The sequence below is a fragment of the Ischnura elegans genome, chromosome 1 (assembly GCF_921293095.1).
Source record: "Ischnura elegans chromosome 1, ioIscEleg1.1, whole genome shotgun sequence".
NCBI lineage: Eukaryota > Metazoa > Arthropoda > Insecta > Odonata > Coenagrionidae > Ischnura > Ischnura elegans.
In genome coordinates, this window is record NC_060246.1 from 23122266 (window position 1) to 23146635 (window position 24370).

Genomic DNA, 24370 nt, shown 5'->3' on the forward strand with positions numbered 1-24370 from the left:
TCTAACTGTGATTTCTTATTAATGGAGTTAATGGCGTTATGCTGAAAGAGGGATAAGTTGGTCATGCATTGGGATTAGCATGAAGGCAGCCAGGCTCTGAGACAGCCATGAAGCCACTTAGATCGCTGTATTTTTACCTGCTGGTACCCACAAGGAGGATAAATTTCCTTGCTCTGACTCCCGCAATGGTCCCTCTTTCATATGGCTCAAGAAGATCAAACACGTAATGCATTTCAATGATCAAAAGGTGTCTCTCTTTTGGAAATATGTTAGGAATTAGGAAATAGGGCAAATAAAATGAAACTCGGGCCAAAAATATGTATTACAATGTGAAGTGTTTTGCTGAAAAATTCAGCTCATGCTCTGTATTGCAGGGAATTTGGTGCTTAGAACTTGAGTTTTAAGTGCAGATCAGTATAAAATTTCCATTTTTCCAAAAATGTGATGCTGTAACGAAACCATGGTCTGACCAAATAAATCACCATGATGAAAAAGCAAAGTATTTATTTCTTCAATTCCAACTTTTAATTTAAGTTTAGTTTTACTGGCTGCAGGTTTGAATAAAATTTTAAATGCCATTTATTTATGCTTCATTGGACTATATAGTCCTAGAGTAAAGTTTACCTTAACTTTTTTTGGCATCAGAGGGTGTAAGGAAGAGAACAGCAGGGACAGAGGGGATAATACCATAGACATGTACCATCACAGTATGTATTTCATTAATTCATAGTGTTAATTTTTTTTCTTCCAGGAAGCTGCTTGTTCTTCATTCACCCTAATTACCAGCATTGGAGAGAGTCATGTTCGCCTCTTACTTGGTGAAGCAAAAGAGGGTGTGGCTAATCCGTCCGAAGTCCTTCTACTTATCCTAGAACTTCTCTTGGAATGTACTGGCATGCAAGGGCAGTACCCATCTGAGGAAACTTTAAGTGCTATACCTTTTGGATTTTGGTACATCCTACAGGTCAGTGTGTGTAAAGATCATCAAAGTTTGATATTATATAGTGATACAAATTATTCCAAAATACGCATTTTAGTAACTTAATACATACTATCTACTGTTGGGTGTAAAAAATGTAGGTACTTAGATCACTACACCCATGCCTGGTATAGCATAAGGGATGCATTCCTTGGAGTCTTTGCGCTATACGAATTTGCGTTATACGAGAGCGTTTTAACATTGAGAAGATAGGGATGCGTTCCTGGTAGCATAGGTCTTGGGTATTGAATTTCCTCTAAAACATATATATTCCCATAAATAGCCTTAGAAAACATTAATTATATAAATGTTTATAGTTTAAAACATCTTTAAAGATAGTATGCACGCATTTGAAGACTTTTATTCACGTTAAAAAAAATTCTTACGTGCTTTTGAAATTCCCTCCTGTCGTGCGGGTGGGCTAACATCTGCTATCTCAGGGGTTCGTAATGCATTGCCGGCAGTTGACGATTTTTCAAACCAGTCTAAAAACATCTATTGTGTCACCCAGGCCCTTTTGTCGCTCATCGAAATGACAGGCAAATGCTACTTTGAATGCCATTTCATAGCTAGCGGAGTTTAAGAATGATAAATCATTTTGATTTGAAGTCCTCCGAGTCATTAGCAGCTTCGTGAAACAGTCTTTAAAGGCCTTGAAACCTGACCCAGGTTTTCCTTCCATGAAAATGAATGAACGAGAATGCATTCTTTTCCAAAAAAATATCGTCTCATCAACACTAAAAACATACAAATACATTTCACAGCATAAAAGCAATAAGAAAGAGCATTTTTTTAAATTCTATCTTAAATAACCAGCGGAAATATTAAACAAGGCTACCATAGGCGGTGGGAACAAAAGTAAACATTTATTCACGACTTATTAAAAAGGTTCGAAATTACAAAACTATATGTTATGAAGTGCCGATTTTCCGGTCGTGCTGACTTCGTATAATCGAGAGTTTACTGTATGAGTTAATGACTAAATGCATGAACTATTTAGGTGGACCAGAATAGATAAGTTACGATTGTAGGAGCCAAAGTGGAATAGTGGAATAGATGTGTGCGAATGGGGATTTCAATGTAATTTCTGCCATAGAGCCTACAATACCTCATTATTTCTAATTCTGTGGTTCATACACAAGCTAAAATGGCTAACAAAATTATTATATTTTCAAACATTTATTTTTCACTCGTACGTTGGTGGCCATCCTTACTAATGGTTTGTTTTAAACACTGAGTGAATGATATAACTGGAAATATTTTAATGAAATTGTATGCCACAAAAAAGTATTATCTTTCAATTTATCATCCAATTTTTATTTGAAAAAAAAAAAGATGTTAATGAGTCTGAGTTAACTTTTTTGTATTTTCTTTCTCTTTGGATTTATATAGGAAGAAGTGGTATCTTTGGAGACTGCTCAGCACGATGCATACATCCGTCTTCTCTCTCCTGTGTATTCCAGACTTGCAGATATTCTTCTCCTAAAATCAGTGCTTCCTGATGGGAGGGAAGATCTTCCTCCATTCACGCAAGAAGAAGCTGAGTCATTCAGATGCTATCGAACAGATATTGGGGATACTATGGTTTGTGTTCAAATTTACATAAAGACCATTCTATATATCTTAAGTATTGGGATGGGACTTACTAATCACCATATATCTTGAGTATTGAACAAGGAGACATTGCAATGATGATGTTCAGGATGTGAATGCCAATATTATTTTCTGAAACTATAGAGGAAAGAATGTCACAGCTTTCTTCCCCTAGGCCCGAGAGATAATAGCAAGTAAAGATTTGGGCTAGCATCACTCCGCTAAAATAAGCATGCACTACCATCAGCCATCGTAATCGAGTGCCTTAAGGTGTCCAGCCTTTGCCCAAGGTATGCCAGGCCAAGGTAATTCAGGTGCATTGGCACCTCGGCATCAACTATGGTCTCAGAGGTGTTAACTGTTTCTGGATTACAAGTTAACCTTTTCTGTTAAATTTTAGCTATGTGCAATATTTTTTGTGCCTGAATATGATTTCTGAAATTCATTTATTAACTGCGCAACTAAGTTCTCGCTATATTTTAAATGAGAGTACAACATTGTTGTGAAAAAAATGTTTGAAAATAAATAATTCTAAGTATTTTTCTAAATAATAATAAGTATTTTTCAGCATTAGCTACAACTTTTCATTGTGGCAGAGCGCGGATATCGTTTCAATAAAAGTTTTCATCTTTTGAGGCTATCCACGAATCAAGCCATTTTTTGATGTCTTCATATGAGTGGAACTGCTGATTAGCCAGACCATGTGCCATCGAATGGTACAGGATCTGGGAAATGTGGCGGGAAGGGTAGGACTTCCTGTTTGAGCGTTTCCATGTAGGTTTTAAAGGGTTAGGCAACCTGAGGTCTAGCATTGTAATGCTAAATCACTTTGTCGAATCATAAGGAACCCAAGTTCTTTGTTTTTCAGTATTCCCAATGCATGCAATCATCTGGAAATGGCTTGGTGGGTAACTCGTTTTGCATAAGCAAGCTCTTCTTGTGTTTGGCTTGGATCTTCACCAAGCACTACCTCCAATTCAGTGTCTTTGAAGGTTTTTGGTCTTCGTTCACGCATACGGTCGTCAACATTGAAATGACCATCTTTGAAGCGACACAACCAATCACGGCATTTTGTTTCACCCAGAGCAGAATCTCCGTAAACTTTTGGGAGCTCTGGATGTACTTCAGCCTCCGTTTTCTTTGAGTAATAGACGAAAATCAACACTTCCTGTAAATGACGGTTACTTGGCACAATCTCAGACATTTTCACGCTACAGTAAGGATATGATGCCAAAAAAAATCAACATTTCCATCGAGCAGTTTGTTTAATATATATGTCTAAGCTTTATTCATTACGTTTCCAAAATGTCAAAATCGAGCAGCAATCACTGCTAGAGTCATCTATTGACAAACAGTGGGAACTTAGTTGCATTCTTGTTAATATTAAAATTGGGACTGTTAAATTTGTTTTCATTTAAAAATTGTGCAGGAATCCTGATGACACGGAGATATTACGAGGGTAGCCTTTTAAGTGTCGGGAATACATGTATAGAACGTTCCTTATCTTGTAGCAACTATGAATGGTGTTTATAGACAATTTTTTGAATTGGTTAATGTCCATGCAAAGTTTCATTAAGATCGGCCTGATACTTTTAAAACAGTGGCGTGTCAAATTTCCCAAGTCGCAGTACAAGATGGAATTGCGTAATGAACAGTACCGTGCGATAATTTACTATAACTTTCGACGAAGCCTCACCCAGCAAGAATGCATCGGAGAACTTTTTGTTGTTTCTGGCAAAGAAGCACCACCTAAGACAACCTTTTATCGCTGGTATGCAGAGTTTCAGCAAGGACACTCTACCCTCAGTGACGAATCACGTGAAGGGTGACCAAAAACCGCCATCACTCAAGAAAACGTGGATGCTGTACGTAGCGTGATTATGGGAGATCGTCATGTTGCATACCATGAGATTAAGGCATCATTGGACCTCTCAGGGACCTCAGTTCAAAAGATCTTACACGAAAGCTTAGGTGTTAAAAAGTTGGTTTCCCACTCTATACCGCACCTCTTCACAGGTGCAAGAAAGCAGGGCGAGTCAAATGGTGTCGATGTGCTCTGCAACTATTCAACTCAGGAGCATCAAAGCACGTTCACAACTTTGTAAGTGGTGATAAATCATGTATATATAGCTATGAGCCTGAATCAAACCGCCAATCTTCAGTATTGGTGTTCCAAAGTGCACTCAAACTGACAAAAGTTGTTCGCTCTCGCAGCGTTTCCAAGAAAATTGCCGTATCGTTCATAGCCAAATCAGTGCATGTAGTGACAGTTGCTCTTTAAAATCAAAGAAAAGTTCATGCTCAATTGTGTACGACCATTTTCTTGTCAGAAGTGATCGCCGAGATTCGGAAAGATAACCCCAATCGACGCACTATGCTCCATCACGACAATGCAAGCCCAAACACCGCTCCTGTCACAAAGTTGTTTTTGGAAGTTGGAGGTTGTTTGTCGAAGTTCTTGATCAGCCTGGACTTAATTCATCTGAATCAATAATATGCTACGAGGAAAGCAGTTCCAGGCATCTGAAGAAGCGGTCGATGCCTACAAAACAGCCATTTTGACTACCCCTACTTTGGAATGGAATAAATACTATAACGATTGGTTCCATCAAATGCAAAAGTGCATTGACTATCGCGGAGAGTACTTCGAAAAACAATAAAATAATTGTGTTATTGTACCTCTTATAGTTTGTTCATTCCAGACACTTAAAAGGCTACCCTTGTACTTAATACAAGGTAGAATACAGAATTGTTAGTTTTAATAATGAATAATTAAAATAGAGCTCCTGTAAGTCAACAAGGGTAGTTTCCTTCATCAAAGAAAATGAAAGGCACTGATTGCGATTCGTTACCCAACATTAGTGTATTCATAATATACAAATTATTTGATTTTAGAAATCACAGTTTAGACAAATTTTAATGGTCAATTTTAACCTCATTTGAAAAATGCCAGATTGGTGGCCATGCGATGCAACTCAACGTGATGTCACAGGGACCTAGATGCTATTCGAGTAGTCAGGAGTTTTACATCGTCTGAGATTACCAATGCATGCATGAAGCACAGAGCTCAGGGAAACATCTCTTAATATTCACTTATTAAAATTGCCTATGATCGGAAAGTTTCCTTCGTTTTATAGGGTATTGATAATCCTTATTTAAGCCAAGTGCTACCTGCTAGCAGGCTGCATCGTAGCGGTGCTCATAGCCTCACACCAAGGTGGCCTCACATGGTGGCAGCCGGAACCAGAATGGCGTCACATGGGCTTTTCCCAGCATTTATGCACAGCCGTTGCGTTTTCGTGCATTTGTAAATTTTCACTTTTTATTTAATCACGAAAAATATATATCGTCATTTAAAAATCTAAAAGCGTGAAATACATCCAGAAGTAATAATCTTTCGATTTAGGCAATAAGAAATAATGAGAAACCACCCTACTGTCTTATCACTGTGCTGAAATCCTGGCGCATAGCTTCTGCAAGCACTTGTTGCTGATAGGATGTAGAGCAAGTAGCCTAGAACACATCTATGTCTAAAGAGCTAAATAATAAGTATGCGAATGTTACCTTGGTAGCTTAACTGGCTAAAGCACTCGACTGGAAATGAGGGATCTGGGTTCAAATCCCAGTCAAGGCTAATGATTTTTTCTGTGGAATTTTTGTGCAATTTGTGCCATGCGGGTGACTTCATAAACATATCATAGCAGCTAGTCCTGGTATACCTAAATTAATAACTTATAACTTAATTCAAAGAAGTTGTCGATTGTTAATGAATTCTATTGGATTCATTGAAACTTAAAAGTATAAGTTCTGTTATGTAAAATTTTGAGAAAGAAATTTAGCTTCACATTGATTTATTTCATTGTATTGAAATCACAGCTCTTTGAAACCCTTGTATTTGATTATATCAAGGTTAAAGTGTAGGTGAAAACATATCCTTATCTTTCCCTTCTGTATAATTCACCTGCACCACCTGCTCTCTGCAAAAGTTATTACCTGCGATAAATGAGGTAATATCTTCTTGGATGGGAAATACTAATTTGTGTGTGCCATATGTTTTTGTCTTTCTACGATGATCTCTGTGTCGTATTTTATTTGTAGAAATAAATTTAAATTTTCAGACTTATTGCCATGGGATGTTGCATGAGTCGCTGTCAAAGCAACTTCTGTCAAGATTAAATGAGCAACTTGAAGTTCATCGTAGAAATCCCTGTGTGTGGCAGCCATTAGAAGCTTGTTTACATGCTTTACTTTCAATTGCTGAGTGTGCTCGGGGCGAGTCTGAAGCTGACTCTAACATTTCTCAGTGCATGTCCGCAGTGGGGTCCCTGAGTCTTTCATCAAATCCAAGACTCCTTGCCACTGCTCTAGAAGTAATTGGTGAGTATTTTTTCTACTCCTTGACTTAGTAATTTGTAGTAAATCCTGAAAACCTGAAAAGATAACATGCATTCATTCAAGAGGTGCCTAGAGATGATGCAATAGGATTTAAAAAAAACACTCCGTTAGTTTTAAAGAGTCAATCAAATTAATTCAAATAGCAAAAAAAAGAATGAGTAAGTTCAGATACATTATAGTACATTGTAATGTCTATCTGTAGCAGTCTCAAAGCTCTGAATGTGTACTATGCACTGTAGCCATTGCCGTTTGGCTTGGTTCATGTTGTTAAAGAGGCGTTTACGAGGTAGGGAAGGCTTGCGTAAATTATGAAGGGTTGTATAAATATTGTAAAGGGTTATTTAATTTCGTATAAATGCTTATGTAATTTTGTGTGAATGTGTGCGTGTGAATGTGAAGTGAAGTGTGAATGACTAGATTTTGTATTTTTCCATCCCCCACCCCTCCCACGATTCTTCCGTCTACGAAGTGTGGAAAGTTCCGTTGTCTACGTGATTCGTAGCATGTTTCTCCCCACCCCACTGTGAAGCCGGAACACCTGCGTACGGAGATAATGAAACTCTCCAACCTCGCCCTCCACAGAAACCCCCCCCCCCCCTCCCCTACGGAAGAATAGCCGAAAAAACCCGATGCCTTGGGTTTTTCCGTTCACTCATCCCCCTCCCAGAAAGTGGCTATATAAGCGGAGTGCGGGCGACGTGCAGGGACTATTTTGCTGGAGAGTCAGGCGAAGGCTCTGCTGTACGACTCATCCATCCTGTGAGGAGAGAGAGAGAGGCAGCCCAGCGTGGTAGAAGACGCGAGATTTAAACGGCGGTGACTTTGGAAAGAGGAGATAAGACGGTATCTTCCTAGCACGCGCAGCAGAAGACGTCAATCCACGGTGCCAACGAAGGAGTTCTCTCATCCCACAGCGATACTAGTCGCAATATCGAGCCAGCCGAGGAAATCTTCTCCACCAGCAACTCCGCAAGAGCGATAAGTACTCTAGCCACCAATATCCCCAAATTTCAGCAGAATCAGAAGAGTCCCATTCCCCATTCCCCTCTCTCTTCCATTCAAGAGAAGAAGAACAGTGATATATTCCCGTACATTTTTTAATATATTTTTTTCTAAGTGTCCCCGTGTGTGTGTGTGAATGGTTAATTGTAGTTAGTAGGACAATAAGTGATAATTTGGAATTGGCGTTTGTCATTTTTCAAGCATTTTTGTAATATTTCACGTCAACAATTGTAATCAGGGTTTATTTTCTTTTCTGTCATTTATTAATTGTTGTTACAAGGTACTTAACTGGCCAGTAGCAGTAGTTTAATTTTGGTTATTCAAAGAGTCATTTTTTTATGTATTTTGTGGAACATTTCCCAATTGAAGTGCACATTAAACGTGTTGTTGGAATTGTAAACTGTTACGTAAGCCTTCATTATTTTGTACGCGCCAGCCTCCATTCAGCAAGTGAACCTACCCCAACTTACTTTTCCATTTCCTTTTCCCCCCCTCCATTTCCCCTTGCCCTCGAACCACGACCCGCTTACCTTGAGCGATCCCTCCCAAACTATCCTCCCCCTTCCCCTCTGAAAGTGAAACCCGGACGGACGGGCTGGGTTACACATAATTGGCGACCGAACGCGGGGCATTGTTAGATGGGAAGGCGGTTGCTACGATTTCACTGTTAGGTTGCGTCATAGTTCCGATTCTTTCCCGAGTTATTTTACTTGGAAGTAATGATTAATGATTTGTGAAAGTACAAAGTTCTTCTTTCTTAATTTAATTATGAATCGCTTTCACCAAGTTACGCCTCAAACAATTAATTTTACTTGGAAGTGTTTTTTTCCAACAGGTTGTGTGATTTTTCTCTGTCTGCGTAATTCAAATTTGAATCTGAGATCCCGAGTTCATTGTCCATTACGATATTCTGTCCGCGAATCCCAGTTTATTGTCGTATCCTCCCAATTTTTTTTCAGTGATTTGCCAAAGTAATTTAGAACGTAATGGATCTCAAGGGCGAAAGTTTCCAGACTTATAGGGGGCCGAGTGCCTATAATGAAGACGAGTCAGAGGGAGAGAAGTCGGTAGGGATAGTTGATATTTCTAGTGATGAAGGCGACCCTATCGTAGGAGGTGGTGAATCAGAAAGTAGGCCGGAAGGTGAAGCCTTAGGAGGTTTAGAAAACCCGAGTGAGGTGCAGAAATTGTTTGATTTGCTTGCGGGAATGAGAGAAGAGAGTAGGAAGCAAACAGAGAAACTTGATAAACAGGCAGAAGAGAGTAGGAATAGCTTATCGGAGGTGAAAGGTGAAATTGCCAAACAAGCAGAGAAACTTGATAAACAAGCAGAAATGCTAGAGAAACAAGCCGAGACCCTTGAAAAGCAAGCAGAAGAGAGTAGGAGGCAAGCTGAAGAGAGTGGGAATAATTTCGCGGGATTAAGAGAAGAAATCAATGAGAAATTTAACAGGCAGGCAGAAAAGTTTGAGAGTAATTGGGTTAAAATTAAAGAGGAGATCAATGAAGTCAGGGAGGAAGGTGAGGGAACCCGTGAGAGATTAGAAAACAGCATGGATAAAAAGATAGGGAGTGATGAGAGTCCGTGTTGAGGAAGTAAAGAAAGAGTTGGTAGAAAACATCGAGGATAAGATTGAGGAGGTGAAGAAGGAAATCACTGATGTAGTTGATGAAAGAATAGTGGGGGTAACAAAAAGTACAGCGCAACAGGGGAAGAAATTAGAGGATGTTATTAATGAGATTTCTAACCTACACCTAGGAGGAACTAATAGCACAACTAGTTCAGCTTTCCCCAACCCTCCCTCAAATCTTAAATTCCGAGGGAGATCTTACGAACACCCAGAGGCATTCATGAGAGGGGTAGAGAATCATTATTCTATCTATGCCATTCCTCAGCGGTTGAGAACCCGTTTATTTTACCAGATGTTAGAGGATGCGGCCAAAGAATGGGCCGATGCCATATTTCCCTTCCCACAGGAAATGGAGGAGTTAAGAAAGATGTGTTATGACAGATTTTGGAGTAAGGAACATCAAGTCAATTATAAATTGAGAGTGATGATGGGAATTATGAAAGCACTTAGCAATTATGAAATTGCTGTGCAGCAATACTATTGACTGGACAGTAATAGATTTCGTCTGATTGTATGGTAATTCACTGATGAGCAATGTAGTTAGATAAGGCAATGCAATATTTCCTCTCAATTTAATTTTGCTCAACATGTTTTATTGTTACAACCACATTCTCAAGTGCCAACAACGAAATGTGTTGTGTATGTCGTGCCGTAAATTCAGTGAAAATATTGAAATGTCTTATTTAACTAATACTCATACATAACTTCCGCCATAACATGCCACATTTCATACAAGATATTATTATTCACATTTCCTGGATATAGACAGTTACTTATACCACTTATTTTATAAGAGCGCAACCCGGGTTTCAATGAGTAATCATCATCATCAGGCGCTAATTATAATTTGTTTATCTTGTTGTTAATCTTGTTGTTACCTAGTTACTTGATGAATTTTAAAACGGACACCAGAATAGGTGAAAAGGATGGGTAGAGGTATTCATTTATAAGGGTACTATCTTGATTTTCAATAATTTTTAAAATTTCTAACTGTTCCCTAGAATCCAGTTGTCGGCGGTCATTGCAAAAATTTAAAGTATTCATTTTAAAATCGCTTCTGTGGCAGTTACATATTAAGTGCTTAGCAAAATTACTCGTTTCATCTTTATTATGTTTGTAAGCACTTAAATGTTCTTTTTTCCTGATTTCAAAACTTCTTCCTGTCTGTCCCACGTATACGCCATTGCAATCGCTGCATTTCAAAGAATATACTCCACATCTATCCAATCGGTCTATATGGTCCTTGCATTTAACGATCAGTCTCCTTAAGGTGGAATAAGGTTTAAAAGCCAAGCGGAATTTGTCCTTGGGTAAATGATGAGCCATTTTCAGAGAAAGTGCATCGAGGTACGTCACTGTGCACCACTTTTTATCCTCGTCTGCCGAAAACATTTGGTCGATAGCCAATCTTCTCTGTTTTTTTAAAATCAGTTTATCTATTAAATTTTGAGAATAACCGTTGGCAGAAGCAATTTGTTTAATGGTGATGATTTCTTTCTTAAAGTCTTCTTTGGAAAGTGGTGTGCTTAACAGGCGATGAATCATGGAATGAAAAGCCATAAGTTTGTGTGAGTAATGGTGTCTTGAACTTGCTGGGATGACATGATCGGTATAACAGGGTTTCCGAAAAATGGAGAAGGAATGCCGGCATTTATCGAGTTTGATTGTAAGATCCAGATAATTTAAGCAATGGGTGGAGTCTCTTTCACAGGTAAATGAAATTGTTGGATGGATGTCATTCAAAAAACTCAAGAACATATCCAGTTGCCGATCAGTTCCATTCCAAAGCACAATAATATCGTCAACGTACCGGTACCAGTATACCACAGAATTTAGTAGGCTATGCCCTGAGCTAAAAATTTTCCTTTCCAAACTATCAACAAAAACATCTGCCAGCAACGGAGAAAGTGGTGAGCCCATAGCGAGGCCACTACTTTGTTTGTAAAATTTACCATCGAACTTGAAATAATTTTGTGCCACACATATTTTGAGAAGGGTGGATAATTCGTCCTTCATTTTCTTTGCAATATTGGCTGCCCCCAGGAGATCTATTGCTAGGCCGGTTGCTTCCTCTGGTGGCACACAAGTGAAAAGGTTGACGATATCAAAAGATACTAGTCTTGAGTTCTTCGGAGGTATGATGTCTTTAATTTTGTCCACAAGATCAAGCGAATTTTTGATACCACGCTTAGACATAAATGCAGAGTGCTGCGAGATCAGTTGAGTCAAGGTATGGGCAAGTTTGTGCGCTGGAGCGCTTATACTCGACACCACTGGTCTGATTGGTGCGTCCGGTTTGTGAATTTTAATGAGCCCATAAAGCCTAGGAGGAATAGGGTTTTTAGATAACAAAAAATGCTTATCTTTGGGTTGGAAAAGTTCTTTTGAGCTTCGTATGACATCTCTGATAGATTTTTGGTACTTCTGCGTAGGGTCTTTCTCCAACAGTGACAAATTTGATTTTTGAATAAATTCATAGCACTTCTTAATATAATCCTCCCGCTTCAAAATCACCAGGCAATTTCCTTTATCAGCTTTCTGAATCACCAAATCTTCAGTCACTAGCTGTCTTTGAATTGATCGAACTGTTTTCATCACTTGCACTGCATCTCTAGAAGGTCGTGAGTCACATATAGCTGGATAAATCTTACATATCTCGTGGGCAACAACATGTTTGAGGCTTGTATCCACTCGTTTAAGGGCAACATCGAACTCAATCGCTAACGTTTCCAGGTCACTACGGGTTATAGGAATCGGAGGGGCGTACTTTAGCCCTTTAGAAAGGACATCCATTTCTTCCACTTCAAATTTGCGATGAGATAGATTTAATACTCTCTGGTGGAATTTATGGCATTGTGGTGCTCCATTGACGTCGTCGATCGCAGCCGTCGTCCGTCCTTTCAACCGCAGTATTTTACGATTTAGTATCTCACGTTTCTTAAAAGCTGCAACACTGCTGAGTTGACGAACATAATCATCTATAGCTGACCATTCCACAGTGTGCAAGGAATGCGTAAGTTCAACATGCAAAACGAATAGATAGTAAGAAATGCTATCTCGGATTCTGTACCATTTTCTCAATTCTCTCCGAATCCATTCACTTGAAGCCTTCCTAACGGCATGGATGGCAGCTGGTGACCGTGAAGATGTTGTGATGTTCACGTAAGATGGGGTAAGATTCTGCCGAAGACACATGCTGTTGAAGTAAATATTGAGAGAGGTGATCCGTTTCTTGATGGATAACTTTCTGTATAACTTTACTTGAGTAGCCGTACTTGCTTCACGAACAAAATTCACTAACTCTGGGTTAACTATGTGGTATTCCATTATTTCCTGGATATAGACAGTTACTTATACCACTTATTTTATAAGAGCGCCAATGAATACCTCTACCCATCCTTTTCACCTATTCTGGCGTCCGTTTTAAAATTCATCAAGTAACTAGGTAACAACAAGATTAACAACAAGATAAACAAATTATAATTAGCGCCTGATGATGATGATTACTCATTGAAACCCGGGTCGCGCTCTTATAAAATAAGTGGTATAAGTAACTGTCTATATCCAGGAAATAATGGAATACCACATAGTTAACCAAGAGTTAGTGAATATTATTATTCACAACTTGTTTTGACTACTGTCTGCTTTATTGTGGAGTTAATGGGGATGCTGCAGTTGTGCATAATTTAGCGTTGGTTGCAAATTTTGATAATTTTTCTTTTATGTGGTTCTTATTTGCTGAATACTCATTGACTGAAACCATGAAGGAATTGTTGACTTTAAGTATTGAAAACTGACATAATGCTATAGTTTGAAGACTTCTTTGTTGGTTAGTGAGGTTTTCTCATTGTTATCAATGAGCCATTTTAAAATAAACTTGGGTTTAATGCATATGTTTCTTTTAAATATCGTTTGTTCCCTTGGCTGTATTGATCTTTTAATTTGTTTTGTGGTATTAAGGATTGATATTTTCAAATTCTGTGATCTCATTTTCTCAAATTAACTTTTGAATTCATATTTAAAAGTTTTTTTTCGGCTTACTTCATTGGAGTAATTAAAATACCAAATTTCCCTTCTGCCTCTATTTTTTTCTATGGGAAATGTGTGACTTTTACTTTTTAGGAGCTCATGCAGAGTGGCTCAATGATCATCCTGGAGCTGTGGGAATAGTCCTCCCCCTCTTGGTTCAAGGATTATCAAATGTACAAACTGCTCCAAGTGCCACCATGGCTCTGAAGGACCTATCAAGAGATTGTAGTGCAGGTCTTATGCCGTATGCTCACCTCATTCTCAATGCTTCACAGGTGAGCTTTCTGTTATTTTTTGTCTTAATTGAGCTCCAACTTAAGGTTCAAAATGGGAAATTACTATCAATTGGAAGCCATGATTTTGTGGAATTCATTTTTCAGAGTTTAACCATCTTTGCCACCACTAATTCCATTGTATGTGCTTATTCCTGTATGTGGAGTAGGAAGTCATTAGCCAGGGGACATTGAGGCCTGCAGAGACAATAAGACTCATGTATGTAGTAGGCAGAGTTATGTCTTGTCTCTCTGTCTCAGATACTGCACCATTCCTTGACAATCTGCTCATGCCTTTTTTGAATCATCTACGTCAACTCAATGGTGGAGTGGTAAGTATTTTGTGGATTTTGTCTCCTAAAATTAATGTTATTAATTATTTCAGGCTCCTTTACGAACCCGAATATCACTCTTAGTTCAAATTTGCCGTAGAAGGATATCGACACCTAAAACACACGGCAATCGCTGTGTATGCATAACTACTTTTGATTAAGACAAATGATTAACATTAGAAATTAACATTATCACCTTTCGTTTATTATTCGACTGATTGATCGACGCTGTTTATAATATATTTATTGTAATTACAGTAGATGGCCGTTAATCCGAAATTATGAACTACGGAATATATATCTATCCCTAATGGAAGGTTATCTAGAATTTTGCCAATGTTTTCCGTCGCCCCAGCGAGATATAACGGCGAAATGAGTCGTTAAAAATCCTCCCGTGCCAAAATTTTGGCTTCCAAGGTGATCCAAAAAAAGATAGTCGTACTTCTAGTATGGACGTAAGTCAGTGGTGATTCAAGACGATGGTAAAAGCAGCATGCATTATCTCATTCCGCGGGCTAACTACATCTGCGGGACGAATGGAGGCGAGGGAAAGTTGCTTGCGCGGCACGCTTACCAGAAATGACTCAACTTGTATCTCATTGTCAGTGGGTTTAAATTAAACATAGTTGGAACTTGAATAGCTATTAGCTTAACTCCGCTAGGTAGCAAGTTTTTATTTTTAACGGAACGGAAATATATGCCCTCGGAGAATAACTCACGTCGTGAATCGTCATGTACTCATTGAAGTAAAATTGAAGACGTGAATGATAAGGCAGTCCCATTAAACTCCTAAGGAATGGAGGAACTAAACTAAAAAGGAATGGCTTAGTACCATTAAATCGAAATACAAAAAGGGTCCGGTACCGGTATCTGATAACAACACGTGTTGTTATCAGATATGGGGAAGCAAAATATTACGTGAAGATGAGTCACGTACGGCTTGTGAGTCGAAGGTCCTGGTGCTGAATTTGCGGAAGAATGCCGACAGAGAAGCTATACCCGGTAGATTCAATCTACTAATGCTAAAATTTCATGGGAAAATGCCTTTTTAATGCATAAAAATTATAAAGTGGGAAACTTTTTCGCACTATTAATCATTTTTTTATTCATCACTGGCGGCATGACGGTAGTTTTCGGTTATCTAAATAGTTCACTTAAAAACAGTGATCTAAACACCGGAAAAATCTGAACTTCCGAATATCCCGGGTCCTGTGTGCTCCGTATTATCTATGGTATGCTATTTGGAAGGAGGTAACCGACAGCTGGGGTCATTAGAGCCATGAAGTAAGGGCTGGGGGGATAGGAACTCTATGTTGGCATTAGCCAGGTTGTAATGATAAGCTCAAAAGGGACCAGGACTTAACGTCCCATCTAATGGACAGAGTGGTGCACTGGAAGTGCCCTCCACATTACACTCAAGTTGGGATAGGGCCATCTGTGATAAGTTTCTGCTACTGCCAGGAACCCAGGCTCAGGGTGTAAAGCCTTTGTGATGTATTAGCGAAATTTTGCTCCCTCTTAATGGGGTCAATGTGGATAACTGTCCTCAGATATCTCATTTTTTCAATCTCCAATCTTTGTTTGTCTGCAAGTGGTTAAACGGGTATCCTGAAAACTGCTTTCAATGAGAATATTTTCGAAAATTAGCTTCTCTGCGAGCATTTAGTATCACCATTCTGAAATTTCTCCTAGGTAACAGAAGTAATCTTAGTGCTAGAAATGCTGGCAATTCAACCATTTTGTTCAACCATGGGAAACATCGTTCAGGAATGCAACGTTGTTTCTCTTAGGGTAGCACGTCATCTGTGGTGTTGCTTGTGAGTAAATAATTAGCCTTCATTTTCTTGCCTCCAAATGAGTAATTGAATCCGGGAAACATATATCTGATGTGATTGAAAAGGATTTCATGCTCATTTACCGGAAAACTTCACATATGAGACTTTTTCTGGTTCCGTTTCTGGCTTAAATGAGAACTATATGTACAAAAAGGTATGACTAAGCCTTCTAAAAATAATGAGCAAGTGTTATCCTGAAAATTATACTCCTCCTCAATACCAACTCTTGATTTTACACACTTTGATTTTACACAGTGCCCATATTTCGGTCCCTCCAACTGCGTAAAATCAAAGTTTTACTGTATTTTAAATAAAATTTGGGTATCATTACCCTAAATCCACCCCTGCAGAGGTGTCACATCATCTGAGGCAGGCATTTCCAGAGAAATACTGACTTTAGCCACTTGAAGGTGGTTAATTTTCTGTTTGTCACCTACAAATGGAAAATAGAAAAGGTCATCTATCGTGAAGAAAGGGTAATAGACAATACTAAGGAAATCAATGCCTTTAACTAGGATTATGGGCAACATTCTTTGAAATGTCGTCATCTGGATTATTATGCTCTTCCTTGGCAGATGAAAGTCGGTATGGCTTTGGGAAGGGTGGATTGTGTGAAACAGAGCATGCATTTCTTCATTTATTAAATTGGTTAATAATGACCATTGCAATGGGAGTTATTATAGATTGAATCTCTATTTTTAACTAACATTGTTATTAAAATTATTTTTCCCTTCCTATCAGCCTTCTCCTGCTGTCAAGGCATCAATTGTGGTGCGTCTCAGAATGATTGCTGCTCTATTTTCTGCAATGTATATCCAGTCTGATAATGCTGGCACTTCTCCTTGGGCTCCAATCCTCCTTCCTCATCTCCAGCAGATATTCCCAATATTGGAAGAAATATCTGCCAAGTGGTACTATGATGAAGCTGTTATGCAGGTGAGTTCTTTTCTTAGTTGGCAGCATGATGCAAAATAAATACGTCAATAACTACAAAAAAGTTAATTTTGGTACTTCGTTTTTAATTGGTCCTAAGTCATTCTAAGATGAGTAGAGAAAGACTCCTTTCCATCTTCATGTAGTTAGCCTTATTGGCTGCATGAAATCTCATTGTATCTTAAGATGTATCCACAGTGTAACTATCACTGCTTCTGAGTTAATATATACAGAAAACTATGTATATCATTTGAAAATTCTTCACTCCAAGGGCACTTATCAAAAAGTCTGAATGGTTTGACAGTCGTAGTTTATGTAACTGAGACTTGAAAAAAAGCCAAGAAGTATAAAAAAGATGCTCGTACAGGGCAAAAAATGGGAGTGTGAAACAAGAAAAATATGGTGATAGCAATGTAAGGGCAGATGCACAACTCTGCCGAGATAACAATGTTCTTACATAATCATTCCACAGTTTGTCTTCATAGCAAATGAAGGAATTAATTCAGGTACAAGGGGTGGATCCAGCTAGGGTGCACTTCCATCCCTTTCAGCTTTACTTTCCTCTAGTCACCTTTTTGCTGTTTTGCTATCCTAATTGCCTCAACCCCAGCCCAGATGCAAAATTCCTGCTTGAACCCAATTAAAATCTTAGCCATCCCCTTAAAAAACAGTAATTACTAGTATGAGAGCAACGAATAATGGCAGGTGCTCTGGCTTATCAATTCAATGGGAAAACCAGAGGTTTTTTATAATTTTTTCCCTTATGTTATCATACCCTATTGTCAGGACGTGACGTAACTTCGTAATAACAAAGATTTTGTCATAAAATTGTTATTATTATCTAGTCTGTTGTAGTTATTAGTCAATTTAATCTTTATTTGTGTTAAAATAGTAGTTTGCAGAGAGAGAGGGAGTTAAACGCTTACATTTGGTGAATAAATTACTGTGCAACCTCAATAAAATGAGACCCCACGGTGCTCAAGTGAGCACTCACTGTAGTGAATTGTTGCTTATCCAGAGGTAGAGCAAATAATGCCAATAAACCTATTGACAACAAGACAACGGTAGGAACAGGATTGGTCTGGTGATGGAGATACTTCTTTCCGATAAACTTAAGCATAAATCCAGAGGAAAGGCGATGTTTTTTTGCATTGCTTAATTTCCTTACCTAAATAACAAATTAACCATTCAATTTATAAGTGCCAAACTGAATAAATATCATGTAAAGCATTGCTTTCTCAAACATTATCACAATATACAAATGACCTAGCCACTTTTCTATGTGTTTAGTGCATTTACATGATAATTCTTTATTTTGATATTTGCCGCGGATTATTCAAAAACTGTGTCGCAGTTATTCAATAGCTCCAATGCTTGGTGTATGCTTACTGTTCCTTTACGTTTCGTGGAAGTTATGTGAAATAACATATCGCATTTTTTTCTGCAGACGAAAATTATGGAAGGTGGTACAATGATCCTACCTTGGAGGAAGACTTTTTCTATCATATAATGTAATATTTTCACTATCTACTGTAAAAAGTCTGTATAGCATGCATAGTGAAGTCATAAAAATTGCCATTGTTTCAAAAAAAGGTCTATTTTGAGTGCTATTGCCACGACGTCATTGAAATTATACATTGAGTGTATTGACGGCACTGCAATAAAAGCAATTTGAATTAAAATTGGTAATGTAAGAGAGATATTAACTTGATATTATTTCATGAAAAATATATGTAATGCAGATAATATGCTGTTGTCACTAAAGGAAAACAAAAGCAAGCTGCAAGAAAGTGTAACTAATATATAACACGCATGGGTAATACGCAACAAAGGAATGAAAAATCATATGCATCTGATGGACCCTAAGGCTGACAAAACTTACAGGTCTGAATTCATTGATTTAACATCCTCAATAATGACTGCGAAACACGTAAAAGAATGCAGAATTTTTTAAATTAAGTAAACTAAAAGTGCAACATCAGCTTGTCAGAGATGTCATTGCTAACAGGGCATTGTACCTGCCTCTAGAAGCATCATCACAAGAAAAGCCCTGTACTACAAGCATTTTTAGGGGAATAGGTTGTAAAAGAGTTCCATTACGTCTGCGTTATATCATGTGCAGAATACTTCCTAAGATATTCTGCTAGGATAGGTGTCCTTTCTTCCACGACATCAGGTTTACACTGCAGGCATAACCAGCAGTTATGAAGGGATATAATGCTTTTGTAAAAGAATGAGTCTGTTCTTAAAGTTTTTTGGTTCTCGATTCGGTTCTCCCCCATTGAGTGGCTGTGAGCCAAAATGCAGTGTTGCATTTTGCAGGATAATCACGCTTTTCGATGCCTTGCATAGGTTTATCAACTTATGAACAAGTTCTCGGAAAGCATCTTGCTCGTATGTGGAAGAATTACTGTATATGTACATGGTTCAATTGTAAGACCACCTTCAGACGAAACAATTTTCTGCCGTCCGCCATTCACGGCACGGCACATAGTGTCCAGCAAAAAGTCATTCCGTCTGAAAGTGGCCTCATTGTAGCATTGTGTGTGTTTCATGCTGTACATGGTGCATTGTTGGGTTGGATTGAAGTAGGTGCAATGCCATCAATGGCGTGTTTCAACTGGTTTGAAGACATCCATAGAGTCCTATGGTAAGTTGAAAGAACGGTGCCATGCCGTGTATAGCAGCAGGCAAAAAGTCAGCTCATTTGAAAGGCTGCAAACCTTTTTAGGCCTTATAACCTCACCCATGTTTTGCATCAATATGTATCTGATTGTGGGAGTTGATTTCAAAAATCATGGAAAAATAACTTGCATGCCTTGCATCAAATGCACAAAGGCAAAATATTCAGGATATTGGTATGTAGTGAAGGCTGTTTGGGTGCTCCTCCAGGTAATTCTTTTATGGCTGCTGACGTTTTGGGGTACGAGTCGTACTCCATCCTCAGGGCTGAATGAGTGGCAGGTTACATGCGGACTTGGCTGGTAAACCTCACTTGATGTACTTTTTTTGGCATTGGAGGTCAAAGAGGTTAGACGCCCCTAGCCCTTGACCACTCAAGGTGACAGTAAAAGTTCAGTTATCAAAGTTTTTCTCCGTGCATTGTTAGTAAATTGTTGGGGATGGTACATATTTTGCTTTAATTGCTATTGAAGCCATAAAATTCTATAAATGTAATTAAAATATTATGGATCATAATTATTACCATTGATTTTATTTCGTCTAATGTTAATAATAGTTATTTATATTATTCCTAGGCTGTTTTTCTTGTCCCAAAGAATGCGGCAACTACTCTTTTGGATGATATTATCCCTGCATTGCCTGCAGTTATGCATCTCTTAATAACATCATACGTTCTTCATCAGCATCCTGTTATGCTTGATTTGGCTCGACACCTGATTGTTATGTTTGGCTCCAATAAAGTTTCAGGTATGTATGGGAAATGTTTTTCTCATAAACACTACCAAATTTTGAATGAGATGAGCTGTTTTGTAGTCATACAAAGACTCCATTGAATGGTCAGTGTTTAAATTTTTAATGTTTCACCTATGTTACTTTTGTGGAGAATGCTGAAGCTGGTGACCCACTTTCAAATGTGTTATTTACCAATTTAAGTCGAGCATACTTTTAATTTGGCCCATTGGAACTTCTGTGCTAGATTAAGGTTTAGACAGGACAATGGTTGATGTGTGGTAAATAGTCTTATTTTTTAAGCCCTCCCTGTTTTTAGTAATCCAGATCAATTCTTCTGGACAAAATCTATTCACTTGCTGATAATGGAATGGTGCAGTGTAAGGGGACTCCACGAATTATGTAAGGCAGTTTTGGTGATTTTCGTCCCCCTTCTCCTCAATGGCGGGATGTTTTGATACTTTCCTCCCTCCTCCCCCCCGCCTAAACTCAATGAGATATTTCAAAATGTGTATTTTTAGTGTTAATGCATTGATATGCACTTGGTTGTATGGGATTTATTTCAAATAAACATGATATGCCTAATTATTTTTATTTAGCATTAGTATTTGATACAAATAAGGGCTTAGACTAGAATTACTGCGAGAAAATTGAAAATGAAGTAATGAATTTACTGTTTATTGTGGAACAAAATGATGTGATATTTGTCAACATGAGATTGGGTTAGTTTCAAATTGACCACCCACATTACTCACTCACACACCCCTCCCCTCCCTGAATACCTCTCATAATGAATGGAATATCAGTAAGATGTGAAAAGTTGTACATACATATCTCTTTCACTTTTTCATCTGAGTACCTTCCTGCTAACTGCTTGATATATGCTAGTTACTCTTTGGCAATTTCCCATCAATGGCTTTGAGCTCATTCTAGATATGTACTTGACTTTACCCGATTTATGCCCTGTTGGAAATATTCAATCACGTTCAATTGATAAGTGACAGATTTCAATTCAATATATGGAAATTCAATTGAATACAAGGAAATTCAATTGAAAATTGGCACATTCAATTGAAATTTTCTATTGAATCAGCAGATTTTTTCCAATGGGGTGTATGTTTGCTCCACCCTCAATGCATACATGATGAGGGTGGGACATATCTTCCTGAAGAATAGATTTTTTTTAATACTTAGCAGAATTAGGCCAGAATATTAGAAAGCATAATGAAATGGTGTAAATTAAGGGATTATTTTGTAAAAATGACAAATTGATGGGACTCAAATAAAATGGTACAATAGATGGAAAAATTTGAGAATTCAGAAATGGGGTGTACATACTTATTATTTTGGATAGTGTTTAAATGAATGAAGTGCTTGGGAAAAATTTCCAGCCTTAAAATATGTGCATTGCCATTGTGTTGTACACGGTGGGTGGCATGGGTGCCATGGCATCCTCACACGATCTCCACAAGGGGCACAAAAGTAGCCTTGAAAACCCTAACAACCTAGTATAAATAGTAGTACATATTTAAACTTTAAGACCATTTTTCTCATCAAGTTATAAGACTCACAATGATTACATTGAATTACATTTCTTGATTTTTTATGGCAAGTTGAGTTGAACCGTAATAATGGCATGAAAAATATGTTAGAAATTTTATATTCATTTGGATCCTTTTTTTCAGAATCATTTGTGTAAGAGATGGAATTCAAGTAATTTGTTGGGGAATGCTCTTAAACACTCTTGGAACCCACGTGAAGTAATCCTAATCACACCTATGCATGTTGGCATTCTTAGTCAAGTTTTTTTCAAATATACAGTGAAAGATCAATAATATTGAATGCTTGGGACCGGATGCATTACATATTAATGATATTTCCGGTGAATAGATCAGTTGCCTGTACGTTGGCAACACTGCAACACTTTTTTTTCTGAATGTGCATTAGCATCAGCAGAAATGATACATTGTTGTACAAAGAGTCAAAACTGAGGAAAACCCCTTTCAAATTTGTTAAATTTAGAGATGTGAATATAGAAGATTCAAAATCTTTGAAAAAGTTTTCCGTCCATAAATCACATAGGTAGATAAGTCAGAAAAGTAATCTTGATAAGACCACCGGTTAATGGTAGGAAAATAGCTAAAAAAATTTGCAATCTGACTGGAACATCAATATTTCACCCTTTCATATTTTTCAACATGCCCCTGTCACAAATTCCTAATCATTTTCATGACTACTAGCATAAACTTATTGGTAAATATGCGATTGGAATCTTGGAATATTTTACCGTAAGTAATTACTGACTGTGGATGTTAACCAAATTTAATATCAATCTCAGAAGTGTGGGGAACATGAGTGTTTTGGAAAAAACTACTTGGAATTAACTTCATAAACAATTTTCGACTAGTCTGCATGACTTAGAAGGAGAGAGGCCCTACAGGCTGTGGGTTTTGCATTGTAGGTCGCCTGCCCAAAGATCAACGTGAGAACGTAATGCAGGGTGGCCTTTCACTCCTTCATGAATCTGCTTATCTCAATCCCAAGTTTCGAAGAAGGGCCATTATGAAGTGTTAAAAATGTATTGAGAACATATAGTTGTGAAAAGTGATTGACTTATCTGATATAAAAATTTCATCAAGGCTCCCACTGAAGCAACTGGCTATTTCACTCGTGGATTGTAAAAAAAAGACAAACTTCTGATCGGAATAGTGCTTTTACATGGTATCTGAATAAACGTATTTCAATCTAAATTTTGATTCTTACTTCTGGAAAATGAGTGCATGTGGATAAGGGGGCATCCCTAAGTTATGTGAGGCCTTTAGGGGGGGAGGGGATCAAGCCGATTCGCACCCATTCTCGCATGGGGGTTAGAGGCGTTCCCGGCAAATGTCACGTAATTTTTTTCTGCAAGAAAAGTGAAAATTGGGAGAAAACTGGGTTGAATTGAGCGAAACGTAATCTTAAATGAAAATAATGTAAAAAATATTTTTTTTATTTTTTTTTCCAATAAATCCAACACTATGGAGCATAGGTAAATGTATTTACACTGAAAATACGCATTTTGAACAATCTCATATAAGGTTAGAGGGAGGGGGGGGGGGTTGAGCTAAATCTCACGATATCTCACTGAGGGGGGTACAAAATTGCCTTGATTTGATAATTGATGGACCCCCTAAAAGGTGCTGAATTTCTCTTCATGACGGTTGGAGCTCAATCAATGAAAATGTTGGCAATTGTATTTCAAGGAGGAAAATAAACAATTGCCATTCGTGTGCCGCACATGTTTCATAAAACGGCATATCTACTCAGATGGATTTTAAGTCACTTTGTGCATGTGTTGTGCGAAATGTAATTTTCAACCTACTTCCATTTATCTCCTAATTAAGTCAAGAAGTTCGAGGAATAGAGATCGAACGATCGTGCCATGAATTCTGATGTGCAAAATTGCCTCATCTAGGTATCCCAACTCAGAAAATGAAATAATTTGTGGAAGGAAACAGGAAATTAGTTACTAGCTCTCACGTTATTAGTGTGAGGACAGCCAGGTTCTGAGATGACAATTTAACCAATTGTTATTTTCGGTGATGTAACTCTAAAAAATTGAAATTTTGAATAACTCAGGAAAATCTTCTTTTGTTTAGATTATTCCGTTATTTAGATTTTCAGATTATCGATCTTCTCCTGTATACCGCAAAAGTTATCACAGAAATTTTACTTGTCAGCTATCAGTCTAGGATTCCAGTATATTTTATTAATTTTCTTTCTCCTTTAATTTTCAAAATTTACTCTTTGATTTAACCCTCTTTTGAAATCAGAAGTGTAAAAAATTTTACATTATTTTTTGGGGATCAATATTGCCTTTGTATTGTAGCACTTAATAGATTTTTCCAACATTTATTTATGCTAATTGTGTAGGTACCATGTTGTGATAAGTTATTTTTTTAACTGGAGAATTTTT

At 37.8% G+C, this 24370-nt stretch overlaps 1 protein-coding gene across 3 annotated transcripts in view; it reads left to right on the forward strand.

The window, feature by feature from the left end:
• The window catches only part of LOC124157085 (importin-13), a 47025-nt gene that overhangs the window by 11204 nt on the left and 11451 nt on the right, over positions 1 to 24370 (forward strand). For all 3 annotated transcript variants that reach the window (XM_046531565.1, XM_046531575.1, XM_046531568.1), the window contains exons 6-12: positions 752 to 964; positions 2372 to 2563; positions 6691 to 6949; positions 13723 to 13904; positions 14072 to 14233; positions 16810 to 17004; positions 20259 to 20430. In XM_046531565.1, the coding sequence (XP_046387521.1) occupies positions 752 to 964; positions 2372 to 2563; positions 6691 to 6949; positions 13723 to 13904; positions 14072 to 14233; positions 16810 to 17004; positions 20259 to 20430 (1375 nt within the window). The remainder of the gene's footprint in view (positions 1 to 751; positions 965 to 2371; positions 2564 to 6690; positions 6950 to 13722; positions 13905 to 14071; positions 14234 to 16809; positions 17005 to 20258; positions 20431 to 24370) is intronic.